Source organism: Haliotis rufescens, unplaced genomic scaffold, assembly GCF_023055435.1.
Source record: "Haliotis rufescens isolate VD_foot unplaced genomic scaffold, xgHalRufe1.0.p SCAF_23, whole genome shotgun sequence".
NCBI classification, from domain to species: domain Eukaryota; kingdom Metazoa; phylum Mollusca; class Gastropoda; order Lepetellida; family Haliotidae; genus Haliotis; species Haliotis rufescens.
In genome coordinates, this window is record NW_025963924.1 from 10,316,722 (window position 1) to 10,330,169 (window position 13,448).

At 40.9% G+C, this 13,448-nt stretch overlaps 2 protein-coding genes across 2 annotated transcripts; one reads left to right on the top strand and one right to left on the bottom strand.

Annotated features, from left to right (window-relative positions):
* Nucleotides 1-231: 231 nt before the first annotated feature.
* On the top strand, nucleotides 232-11,341 carry LOC124133054 (eukaryotic translation initiation factor 4E type 3-like). Its single transcript, XM_046497265.2, has 7 exons — nucleotides 232-383; nucleotides 3,080-3,152; nucleotides 4,759-4,853; nucleotides 6,179-6,239; nucleotides 7,861-7,927; nucleotides 9,813-9,968; nucleotides 10,482-11,341. The coding sequence occupies exons 1-7, from the start codon at nucleotides 232-234 to the stop codon at nucleotides 10,535-10,537; spliced, it is 660 nt and encodes a 219-aa protein (XP_046353221.1). The 3' UTR covers nucleotides 10,538-11,341.
* A 473-nt stretch (nucleotides 11,342-11,814) lies between these two features.
* LOC125383446 (extensin-like) lies at nucleotides 11,815-12,286 on the bottom strand. The gene is made up of 2 exons (XM_048401582.1): nucleotides 12,077-12,286; nucleotides 11,815-11,988 (listed from the first exon to the last, which is right to left on the bottom strand). The coding sequence occupies exons 1-2, from the start codon at nucleotides 12,284-12,286 to the stop codon at nucleotides 11,815-11,817; spliced, it is 384 nt and encodes a 127-aa protein (XP_048257539.1).
* Nucleotides 12,287-13,448: the final 1,162 nt, after the last annotated feature.

Consider the following 13,448-nt stretch of genomic DNA (forward strand, 5'->3'; position numbering starts at 1 on the left):
GTCGAGGTCAAAGAACAGATATTATTTAAAAAAATAAAAAATATGGATGTGTTTCGGGATATGGTCTCTGGGTAAATGTAAACTGTTTTAAAACATGAAAATTGGGTACAAGCGATGCTCTTTCTTAGCATAAAGGTAAGTGCCTTTGTTGGGCTCCAGTGGAACTTTTCGCGCACCTGCAGTGTGACGTCATGGCTATTTTGATCACATGATCATGTCAGGTGGTCAAAAATGGCGGCCTTCAATGTTGACAGTGTTCGCGAGTCTGAAAACAAGGTCTATCCTGGCAGTCCACAGCTAGCTAGAAAGGCAATCAATGAAATAGACACATCTGAACAGACGGGTGTTCCACTAAATACTCCATGGACGTTTTGGCTCGACAAGTTAGTATGCACTGAAAATACACGAATTGTGTTTCGTTTTGACAGTTGGTGTGGATGCTTATCAACCTGTGTAAAGAGGGGGGTAAGCTAAGAACAGTGTGGTGAATGGTACATGCTAAGGGAGGTAACTGCCGCGGAAAAAACATTGCATTTGTGCAACCTTGGACATTTAAAACAATAACAACGTTAGACATGGTCTGAAACTTCGTTTTAATATCGACAGAATCCTGATATGTACTTGTAAATAATTTAGGCACAATGTGATTTGACTTCGCATTGAGGGAAATCCACTAGACATCGTTAGAATAAACATTTGACTTTTTGTTGACATTATTCTGCTGGCCTAATAAAACAACACAAAATAAAGAAACGAAAATGTTATTGTCCACGGCGATACTCTCAAGAAGAAGTAGAATCTTGATCATTATTTTCGCGATTTTCATTTCAGTGATAGTGTTAGTTTGTGTCGGTTTTACAGTGTAGAGTTCATTTATCTTCAAATAAGACTGATACAAATCATCACATCCTTCCACTTTATTCATAAAACACTTGACACACTTTATGCATACAAGTGTGAAATCAGCTTTGTGTATACACAACAATTACATCTCACATGTTGTGTCAAGTACAGGGACAATATTTTGAGAGGTTTTTATTGGTCTGGGTTAAGATTATCTAATGTATTGTAAGTGTAGCTGAAGGGCCTTTTCTAGGGGGTCATTGTCATATACTGTAGAAATGTATGCGGGACAAAATAAGAAAACTGAAATGTAGGCCTACACAAGTTGGCCTCTGCCTTACAACTGTTACATATAGTTCTGATTCACACATTCGTAACATTGTGCCCTAATCCGATGCTGTTTTTGCATCAGCCTTCACAAGTCATCGTGCATTGTGTTTTGTTTTACCCGGATAAAGTGTTGGTTCATAAGATTAACTCATCAGCCCAGAATTGTAGCTATATATATTAGCTACTAGTGGATGTCGGATAGTAAAAGCAGAATATTTAGTCCATAGTTACGAATTTGCAACAAGAACTGAACTAGTCAGTGTGAGACTGATTCCTATACAGGCAGATCTTGGCATGCCAAAAGACGATAAGATCAATCATGGCTGTACATTCTGATGAATAATAATATTCCAACAAAATCCATTTTATGTTGAAACATTAGTCACCAGTTTCTTTTCTAGTGTATGTGAACAAAATTAAAACAAAACTGGTTTCACGCACTGTGTAATAAACTTGCCCAGCTGTTTCAGTACTATGCAGTCATTATGTGTTACGATACTGACCAGGGTACATTCTGTAGTGAGTGAGTGAGTATGGTTTTACGCCGCTTTTAGCAATATTCTAGCAATATCACGACGGGGGACACTGGAAATTGGCTTCACACATTGTACCCATATCGGGAATCGAACCCGGGACTTCGGCGTTACGAGCAAACGCTTTAACCACTAGGCTACCCGACCGCCCCGTACATTTCTGTAACACAGAGTTGTCACTGAGGTACATGTGTAGTAGCCATACTGCAGTCCACCAGGCTGGGGCTCCGCTTCTTCCATCCTTAGGGTTAGTTGTGTGAGGGCTTAAGTAGGTTACCCCAACTCCTGCCTTAGCCCTTGGATCCCATTTCTAATCAAGCAACTATTTCTGATCACAAGGGTTACCCCTTGCCCATCAAACACTCCTTCACGATCCTTAGGGTTTGTCACCCTTTGCTAATCAATCACCGTTTTGCCATCCTTATGGTTAGATGTGAATTGGGGTATGGGTTAGCTATCTCTTAAATGAAGTAATACAATGTAATTTGAGGAAAATCCGCTGAACTTTTATTGCGTTTTGAGTTTTGCAAAAACAAATGACTACTGCAAATGGGCATTTAGGTAAAAAAACGGATGCTGAGCACTTGGTACACAAGCACTAATTATTTGTGGTAGCACCAAAGTCCTGTGATTAAATGTTGGGTAATTAGATAAAAGGTGCTAATTGAATTCAGAAAAAGGGCACTGGTCTAGTACACATGGTATAGTTCTCCCGCCATATTTAAACTGGATGAAAAATGGTTAAGTGTCTGCAGTGTTTCATAGTTATTGTTATTCAGAGAGTTAACTATTTAAGGGGGCAGGGGGTTGTGGTTTGAAGGGTAATATGGTTGCTCAAGTGTTCACTTTTCACACCAAAGGCCAGGTTCCATTCCCCACATAGGTACAATGCATGATGCTCATTTCTGTTGTTCCCCGCTGTGATATTGCTGGAATATTGCTATAGACAGATCTTACCTCCTGATGTTAATCAGATCACTTGGGGAAAGTCGATTAAAAATGTGAAAAGACTAGGAGTATAACTTTGATTCCCAATTGATGGAACACATACTTTGCCAATCCTTCAATCACCCCAAATCTGCACGGTAGTCGTCATGTTGCTTATGACAATTTTTTATGCTATTTTTGATTGGACTATGCATAAACTCGTCAACCCAGCCAAAATATAACTCAGAAATTCCCACCTAGTTCAGCAAGGTGGAAACTGGACCTTTATAGTCGGTTAACTCCCTTGCCCTGAGAAGATGTAGAAATATGCCTCGGTTCACCCAACAGTAAATGGGTACCAGGTAGGATGAGATTGCAATGTGACTGTTAACCTTCTAGCACCTCAAATAAATAAGTGTATGTACATTGACACACTGTACTTTCAGGACAGTTCGAGGAACATCAGCTGCTCAGTATGAAGCCTCCTTGAAGAAACTGTACACGGTTAATACAGTACAGGTAAGGCCAGATGCTGAGGTTTTTGTGTGAAAAACCCTGGTTGTTGGACACATTGTGGGTGGGGAAAAATACTTCACATTATTTTTGTTTTCTAATATTTTTCTAATGTGTATGTGATGTTCTTTCATCATATCTTGTCAGTTATATTATTTTAAAGATACAAAAATAGGACTTTTCAAGTTCAGTCTTTTCCACTTTAAGTTTTAGAGTTGGTGGATCTGTACACCAATTCTTTGTAATGTATTGCCGAACCAGAAACATTTAGGTAACACCTAACCTTGTCCTTAATAGCCGACCAAAGTCTAATTTTCCAACATCTGTAGCTAGCTGGTGTTATCAGTTTTATCATAAGGTTGGAGGCTCCTTGTTAATGTGTATCAGTTAGCCCTGTCAACTCCAGGAGCGTCACTACTTAACAGAGTCAACTGCTGGTGTGGTTGGCCTTTTAATATTTATCAATTATTGACCTTTCATGAGGGCAATATCATATTTTATTGACCCAATAAACTTATATCATGTTATATTGACCGAGACAAGTAGCCGAGGTCAACGTAAGTTTTTTTGGTCCATAAAATGTTATTGTCATATGCGAATTAATGATATGAGGTATTTTGCATGTGCGATGGAGCCATCATGGAGGCAGTCATAACACAGGGGGTGTAATTGGTTGGTTGGTTTGTTGTGTAACGCCACACTCAGCAATATTCCAGCTATATGACAGGGGTCGGTAAATAATCGAGTCTGGACCAGACAATTCAGTGATTGACATCATGAACATCGATCCACACAACTGGGATACAATGACATGCATCAACCAAGTCAGCGAGCTTGACCACCCGATCCCGTTAGTCGCCTCTTATGATAAGAATAGTCGCCTTGTACGGCAAGCATGGGTTGCTGAAAACCTATTCTACCCCGGATCTTCACGGGTCAGGGGGTGTAATAACCAGACCCGTATTACACTCTCTGCCGGGCTGATATGATCTGTGGGGCGGTCGGGTAGCCTAGTGGTTAAAGCGTTCGGTCGTCACACAGTAGACCCAGGTTCGATTCCAGACATGGGTACAATGTGTGAAGCCCATTTCTGGTGTCCCCCGCCGCGATATTGCTGGAATATTGCTGGAATATTGCTAAAAGCGGTGTAAAACCATACTCACTGACACTGATATGTTCTGTCAATGCATTTTGAATGGGTGATCGATATCAGGCTCTAAATATTGCCCTAATTGTGGTCAATAATTGTTTTGCTACATAATTTAAAAAACAAGAATATTTTAAATTCAAGAATAATTGAATCAGATGTTACGGGAAGTCAAAGATGATGCACATCAAGCATTGTGTTACGCTCTCTCTGATTGGCTGCAAATATTTCTCTCCTTTGAGTCCATTGGCTTAAGCATGCAGGGCTATACCACTTTTGATCACAGGATGGGTCTCAGGGCCATACAATGTTTTAGGGAAGGTCATGTGACCCTTTCTCAACCAATGAAAATACAGATATAATTTGTAAATGTAATAATTAAGCTTACACATGTACCAGTCCACACGACAGTAGCTTAACATGATGTGTTGTTCTGAGTAATGGTGGTGTCTTATTTTGATTAAGGGTTTCTGGAGTGTGTACAACAATATCCCGGACCCGAGTGAGCTATCGTCACGATACAGCTACCATCTCATGCGCTTTGTGACGCGACCTGTGTGGTGAGTTGTCTCCCTTTGTTTATTGCCTCATATTTCAAGTGTATACAACTGTAAGGATGGGAATTGTGGTGTTACCATAGTAACTAGTGGTAACAATACCTTTCTTGATAATTGTGCAGTGACATTTTGTATGAAATGTAAGCTTGGGATACTATTGACAGAGTTAAGAAGACTAAACCAGGGACCATATACCATATTTGCTAAACTAGGAAGTTCTTGAATAAGAACAGGTTCTTACGGATAAATAGTATTAACTACAATTGAGGCAATGTTTTGGTTTGTATCCTAACACCTTTGCCAAGAAACTGGACTCAGGCCTCAACTGTAATAAAGGAAGTGGGTAAGGTGGGTTTTAACAGTATTCCAGTTATATCACAGCGTGTCAGCTTAATGTGGGAGGAAAGCCTGAAGTGATGCAGGTTTCAAATGTTTTCCACTTTGGGGAATCCCACAAGCACAGGTATGGTGCTAACAAACCTAGAAACATAAAGTGGCAAATCAGGATTCAAACCCACAATTATAGGGTCTCAACCCTGTACAGAAAATTGCAGCGCCTTAGATGACTGGGCCACCCATGCACCCATTGGTAATTAAGAAGGGTTTTTACATGAGAACTTGCCCTTGTTCATCACACCATCTTCTTGATGCCACTGGGGTGGTGGGGTAGCCGAGTGGTTAAAGTGTTCACTCGCGACGCCGAAGGCTTGGAATTGATTCCCCACATGGGTACAATGTGTGAATCCCATTTCTGGTGTCCTCCCCCGTGATGTTGCTGGAATATAGCTAAAAATGGCGTAATATCATACTCACTCACACGCACACTCACTCTAGATGCCACTCAAAGAAGCTAAAAATGTCTTAGCAGTGTTAAGTAAACAAGACAAATGGTCTGTGTTCATAGATTGATCCAGAGGAGGGGTACACACACACACATACACGCACACACGCAAGCACGCACACGCACGCACACACACACACACACACACACACACACACACACACACACACACACACACACACACACACACACATCCTTCTAAAAACCCAATATAGTATTTTGTTGAAGTAAAATTATCTGAGAGGATTTTGATATTTTTGACCCTCCCTTTTAAAAATGCTGGATCTGCCCTTGTGAGTTAGCGACTTCCAATTCCTACACACTGGTGCTACACTTGACTGTTTTCAAACTCATGACTCTCATCAGCAGTTAAAATGACTTGGTGCGATTGTTGATCTCTTGAACATGCTGACTTGACTTGTTCAGACATGATAAAGGTCTGTTTGACTCACCCTGTCATTAGAACCAGATGTTTGCTGTGTTGCAGGGAGGATGAGTATAACAGCAAGGGAGGTCACTGGAGGTTGAAATGCCACAAACATGACACAGTAAGTGATGCTCAAGTTGTTGTGAAATAGTTTCAAATACCAACGTTTTTTCGTTAGTCTCATAATACTGTATATGTAGCAGATATTAGCTTAGTGTGTACTTCAATATATTTTGTGTTTAAGGGGGTAGAAATGTGAAAAGGATGTGAATGAGTCAACAATATTAACGCCACAGACTGCTTGTTTAATCATTAACAGAAAAATCTGTAGACAACACTATGAAATCAGTGACATCGTTCAGAGCAATAATGCAAAACTAGTGACGAAAGTAGTCTGCGTGGCTCACTTTTTTCGTTTTACGAAAACATAAAAAATTAAATTCAAATTGCTTGGTTAGCCAATCAAATGTCATGTAATTTATCTATTGACAAGTATAGTACTTATACTCACCGGTATACAGTCAAGTTTTGTTAATCCGACATTGTTGGTTGCATATGATTATGTCGAATTAAAGAGTATGTCGGATAAACGAAATTAGGTAGTATCAACAATCGTGATCAAAAATTGGACTACTACACGATAGATAAGGATTCAAGCATGTTGTAATAAAAAGAGGAAAAAGGAAATATTCATATTGTTGTGTTACATTGTCAGCGGAATATGTTTTCTAATCATGCAACCTCTAAAGTTTAACACAAAACTACTGTTACGGACTGTATGACTGATTCAAAATACTTTTTAAAGCATAGTCTAGAATGGAAGTAGCCAATTTTAAACTAGTGCTGCAATGCTGAAGAAAGCTGCTTTCTAAGTGGTTAATGTTGACTTCCTGTTGGTCATTTCATTGGTTGGTCGACCGCCTCCGTGGTCTAATGGTAGAGCGTCCGCCCGGAGAGCAGAAGGTCCGGGGTTCGATCCCCAGCCGCGTCATACCAAAAGACATTAAAAGATGGTACTTGTTGTTACCCTGTCTGGCGCTCGGCATTTAGGGGCTAAAACAAGGACTGGTCGGCTCGGAGTCAGTATACTGTGTCTGAGTGGGGTATTCATGTTAAACTGCGGCATGGTATCTCAGTGTGCTAGCACTATAAATCGGAATCAGTACAAGCATCCACACACTCACACATACACGTGCATGCACGTCGCTATATAAGTGCAATAATCTTGGACGCGACGTTAAACCCCATTTCACCTCACCTCACCTCATTGGTCGGTCAAAGTTCGCGAAAGGTCATTCTGATGTGACCTGTTATGGGATGTCCTCACTTGTATCCAACTTTAATGAGATTAAGGTAATCTAGGCATGTGATTAATCCTGTTTTGTTTATTTAAAGCAGTAATTGTTTATTGTATGCAGCTACTCGCTGACATGTCTCGCATCAAAACATGGGGCTGTGTACTCGCTGGCAAATGACCAAGGAGTACGCTGATAACTGTGTCGGATTAACGAGACTGACTAATGAATGATTTCAGCAATTCGTTGCAAATTAGGTTATCGGAGTCAAAGTGTGAGACTGTCAGTTTAATGGGTCTAAATAGCACTGATTTAATCGGCTCCCATCATTTGTGTTGGATAAAGCCAATTGTCGGATAAACGAGACTTGACTGTATATGGTATTGCTTGTATTGAATAGACATATTTTGAATGTTTCAAATCTGTAGTGAGATGGAACTGTTTCAGCCTACGGTGTGGAAGGAGCTGTTGTTGGCAGCCATAGGAGAACAGTTGGCCGAGTTTATGGCTGAAGGTAGGCTTAACCATGACATGGGAGTAAATTAACACGTATATGCCCCGTCGGGGTCCGGGGTTAGAATTAGTCCCCAGCAACATATCCTGGTCGTAAGAGGTGACTGAATGGATCGGGTGGTAGGTTACTTGGTTGATGGCATGTCATCATACTTCGACGCAGAGGATCGTTGCTCACAATTTCAGTCACCGGATTGACTGGTCCAGACTTGAATATTTACAGGCTGTCGTCATATTGGTGGAATATTGCTGAGTGGGGCACAAGCACAAGGGTCTTTCAAATTAATTTGAGATGAAATATGATTGTGATTCTGAGTCAATAGTAAATTATTCAAAATTTGACTTCTATATTTTTTGTGTTTATGGAGGAATTAACATAAAATCTTAGTAAATATTTCCTCCCCAGCAATTTATGCCCTTGATTTCTGTTTCCAGTGTTGTAAGTTCCTGAGTTTCTTTTCTTTGCTGGTGTAACTCTCCTGTAACAGGTTTTATTAAGTAATGCAGTCATATTGTAAAGCTACATGCTCCATGAAGGGTTTCTTTGTTGGCAGTCAAGTTATCTCCCTTTGTCCAAGCCTTTGGTGCAAGTCTCACTTCTGCTTTATTTTCAAAGTAGCTGCAGTTGGCTTGATGTGTGGGTAATTTAGTAAGGCCTTATTTTTATAATCTTAGGGCGATGGTGTAGTGTAGTTGTCAAATCAATCGCCCGTCACGCCCAAAGCCCGGGGTCAATTCCCCACATTGGTACAATTTGTTAAGTCTAATTTTTAAACTTATCCTATTTCACAACATCCATTTCTCATTCTTCTTTCTATCCTAAGTGGAAATATGCCTAAACCAACGTTTCCAGCTTCTAAAATGTCGGTGCACCCAAACACACCAAGCATCACCATGGTTCCCTCCCAACAATCTGGGTCAGGCACACTTTTCATGCCGGTCGACTTAATCATGCTCTTTCTTATCGCCACAGTGTGGTGACGTGCCTTCGCAAGAGAATCCATTTGGATTTTCTTTTTTTTAAATTTTCCCTTCAGCATTTATGTTTTAAGTCAACATAATGTAGGTTCTGTAAATATGTTTTAAATGTATAAGTACATTGATAAGGATTGTATCTGCAAATTAAATTTAAAGAGATACTATTGGATGTATGTATTATCTTATTTAACATGTACTTATGTGGGAAATGAATGAATGTCTTGTATCATAGGGTGTGGTCTGAGAGGGAGGGATGATGTAAGGGAGATAACTCTCATTCCGGAGTTCTGGTGTTGTTATGATAGTGTGTGAATTGTATCGGTAAAGTTGACAGTTGCAAGTATAGAATGTTACCTTGATTGTGTTGTGTGTCGTCATAGTGTTTGTGGAATGATTGTGTGTGTGTGTGGAGATGATCGTTTGTCAGTTGTATAATGAAAGTGTAATGAATAACAACGTTTGACCTGAAGCAGCGAGTTCTGTTGTGTATCAATACCCTAACTACTGGGCAGTTGGCAAGGACTACAGCACTTGTGCCAATTTCTAACGCTTTAAATAGTATAACTGGTAGGGTTAAAAAATATTATATATGACTAAAAGCAAAAAAATCTGGAACCAGTCCAGTAAGCATCAGTAACGAGTATTACGGACGAGGGCTGGTCCGGCTCAGTACCCACCCGACCCGAGTACCCGAGTTACCCATCCCAGCCCTATTACAGACCTACTCTCCATTATACCATTAAATTGGCATTTCATGGCCTACAAGACTTTTTAGGTGAAATATATTAACCCTCTCAGCAGGAATGACAAATGAATGACCTCATAAATATCATATTATTTAGGTTCAGCATATCCGTGAACCAAGTGTAAAAAAAGCAAAGGCCTGAAGGTGTTTTCGTGTGTTTCAGATGACGAGATAGGTGGGGTGAGTGTGAGTATCCGTGATCGAGATGACATCATTCAGATCTGGAACACGAAGGCTCAGCATGCAGAGGCAGCTACTGTCATTGCCAAAGTTAGACAACTCTTGCCTAAAGTTACATTCACAACAATATTTTATAAAGGTAAGTCTGACATGACAATATTATTGTTTCTGAATCTTGTCTGCAAGGAAAGATACTTTCAATCCCACTAAAATCAGATCTTGCACTACTGTAAGAAGAGCGTGAAGATCTTAGGACACGGCAATAGAAGAGTCAGGCGGACTTGCTGACCAGACAGTCAGCACCCAGGCTTCTAGCTTCTTGTACCAATGAACATTCAGAGTAGCAGATCTGATTTCTGTATCTTGAAAATGAACTTTCCGGAGTGTACATATGAAGGCTGTGCTATTATTATCCCACACCCCGAAGTGGCTACTAACGGTTTTTGGTGGTCCAGCTCGCTGTCTTGGTTGATGCATGTCATTGTGTCCCAATTGCGTAGATTGATGCTTATGATGCCAGTCACTGGATTGTCTGGTCCAGACTCGATTATTTACAGACTGACTTTATTTAGCTGGAATATTGCTGAGTGTTGCATTAAACAACCAACAAACAAAAGACAGAGTGTTTACATTTCTAATATATATTTTTCAGCCTTCCAATCACATGAAGCCTTTGAAAGTGAAAAGGCATTCAAGGTCAAGCGATGACAGCAACAACCTCTAGGAACACTTATCTAAGATCCATTCTGATTGGACATTGAGCAGATAGCCCCACCTGTGCTCATGCTGATTGGTTGAACATAACAGAGGGAGGAGCTTGTGTCTGATTGACAGCCTTATACTATGTGTCTTGCTCTTCCAGTGTCAAAAGCTAGCCGAGAGAATGTTTGTTTTCAACACAGTAGTCAAAATGGAATATCTGTTTGCATTTATTGAATGTTATTAAGATGATATGCGATTTATCATGGCAGGTTTATCATTGATTTGTTTGTATTACATTGGGAGAATTGTATTTATGAAATATTTTTACACGTTTTTGTGCATGTTAGTGGTTTGAATTACATCAGGTGAAATTTTGTTACAGTCTGTTGAATGAGACATAGGATAGAATTTGTTTGACTTCAGAGAAAACTCTTAAGTGTCATGCGTTTCCACACTCTGTAACCATGGTGACCATGACGTCTTGCGGTATTTCAGTGTAGTAATATAAGAAGTTAATGAGACCAGATTTTTTTCTCTTTCTTTGGTTTACAAATGTTTGGCCGAAAAAGTCAGGTTGGTAAGTCAAGGGGTGGGGGCAAAATTTCCAATTTTTTTCTTTATTTCCTCAAAATGTTCAGTAGGTAGAGGGGGGAAAGAAGAAAAGTTGGAGCTTTTTATGGTCAATTTTCAGCTGGTTTTTATTATACCGGGTAATATTCCAAAGTTTTACTTATTTCTGGTCAGCAGAATATAAAAAACACTGCTATTCGGCGGATTCGTAAACCAAGTTTTAATAAATGTCTAGTCTTATGAAATGAAAATTGATAAAAAAACCCGTCATGATGGTCAAAACCGACATTTGACTGACTAGTTACAAATTTGAAATGTGAAATATTGTGTTGACATTTAAATAAATATCTGTTTGTCCCTAGTTTGTAAACAAGTGGTAAAGGTAATGATCAAACACTCACTCCGAGTGCTGCTAAATGCCAAATGCAGCCTACCCTAGCATGCTAGTGTGGTTTCACATGAGTTAAGAAATATGTGCCATGTGTTCTAACTGATGTGTCAGAAGTTGATGTCTTTCTAACAGCTGATAGTGATGTCCTTTGTTTTTGGTTTGCTTTGACTTCAATGATCCTCTGATAATCCTGTAAATCAAAATATGGAAAATGCTTGGACAGGGTTGTATTATATATTGGTACCTCACTGATTTGCTTTCATTATGATATGCATGGCAAGTACAATGGTGTAGGTTTATCATTTGCTGCCCTGAAACAACACTATGGTTGTGGGGGTGGGGACTTGAGGTACCTGGTCCTTGGGATGGGGACTTGAGGTACCTGGTCCTTGGGGTGGGGACTTGAGGTACCTGGTCCTTGGGGTGGGGACTTGAGGTACCTGGTCCTTGGGGTGGGGACTTGAGGTACCTGGCTCTGGGGGTGGGTACTTGAGAACTGTGTTATGGGAGTGGGGACTTGAGGAACCTGGTCCTTGGGGTGGGGACTTGAGTTACCTGGTCCTTGGGGTGGGGACTTGAGGTACCTGGTCCTTGGGGTGGGGACTTGAGAACTGTGTTATGGGGGTGGGGACTTGAGGAACCTGGTCCTTGGGGTGGGGACTTGAGGTACCTGGTCCTTGGGGTGAGGACTTGAGGTACCTGATCCTGGGAGTGGAGACTGTAGGTATCTGGTTCTTGTGCTGGGGTTGGGGACTTGAGGTAACTGGTTCTGGGGGTGTGGGTGGGGTCTTCATGTACCTGGTTCTAGAGGTGGGGACTTGAGGTTCCTAGCTCTGGGGGTGGGGACATGAGGTACATGGCTCTGGGGGTGGGGACTTGAGGTACCTGGTCCTTGGGATGGGGACTTGAGGTACCTGGTCCTTGGGGTGGGGACTTGAGGTACCTGGCTCTGGGGATGGGGACTTGAGGTACCTAGCTCTGGGGTTGGGGACTTGAGGTACCTAGCTTTGGGGGTGGGTACTTGAGAACTGTGTTATGGGGGTGGGGACTTGAGGAACCTGGTCCTTGGGGTGGGGACTTGAGGTACCTAGCTCTAGGGGTGGAGACTTAAGGTTCCTAGCTCTGGGGATGGGGACTTGAGGTACCTAGCTCTGGGGTTGGGGACTTGAGGTACCTAGCTTTGGGGGTGGGGACTTGAGGTACTGTGGTTCTGGGGTTGAGTGTTTTATTCTTTGTAAAGAAATAGTGGTGCTAACAATTGTTCTTCAGATGAATGCAAGATTATGTTCAAAACATCTGCTCTACATTTAGCTATTTATGACATATTTTAAGAAATTATATCCTTAATATTTGTCTTTCTTAATCAATTTTCTCAAAAACTTACATTTCAATATGGCATAATGTCATGAACTGGGAGGATTCCATGCCATGTCAAACAGTCATGCATGTTCTGTTCCATACCAGTGTTTGAAACTAAAGGGGCCCTTGTGTCCTTGAGGTTTGCTGCCTTGTACTTGAATCTCGGGACCCCTACATTTTCTTCTTTTACCATCAGTGTTATGTATAGGAGAAAACATGCCTCCAATGTTTTGCTTGAAAATGTAAACACGAGGGAGAGGGATTTCCCAACTCCCGAGTGTTTACATTTTCAACCCAAACCAAGGGGTAATGCTTTCCCTGGCTTATAAACTATCTAAATGCAAGAAATTCCAGAAAACAATAACAAAACATTGTGATACCTTATAGTGAAACAATACAATGTAATGTACAAGTAATGTGATCAAAGCGTGCAAGAGAAAGACCATGTGCATCATGCTCACAATTGAAGTCATGACATGTAGAATTGAACAGAAATTATCACCTGCTACAGTGGCTCAGTGGGAAACAGTGGGTTACCATACTTTACTTTACACTATATGTGAGGTTGCAGGTTCCATTCCCGTCATCCATAATCAA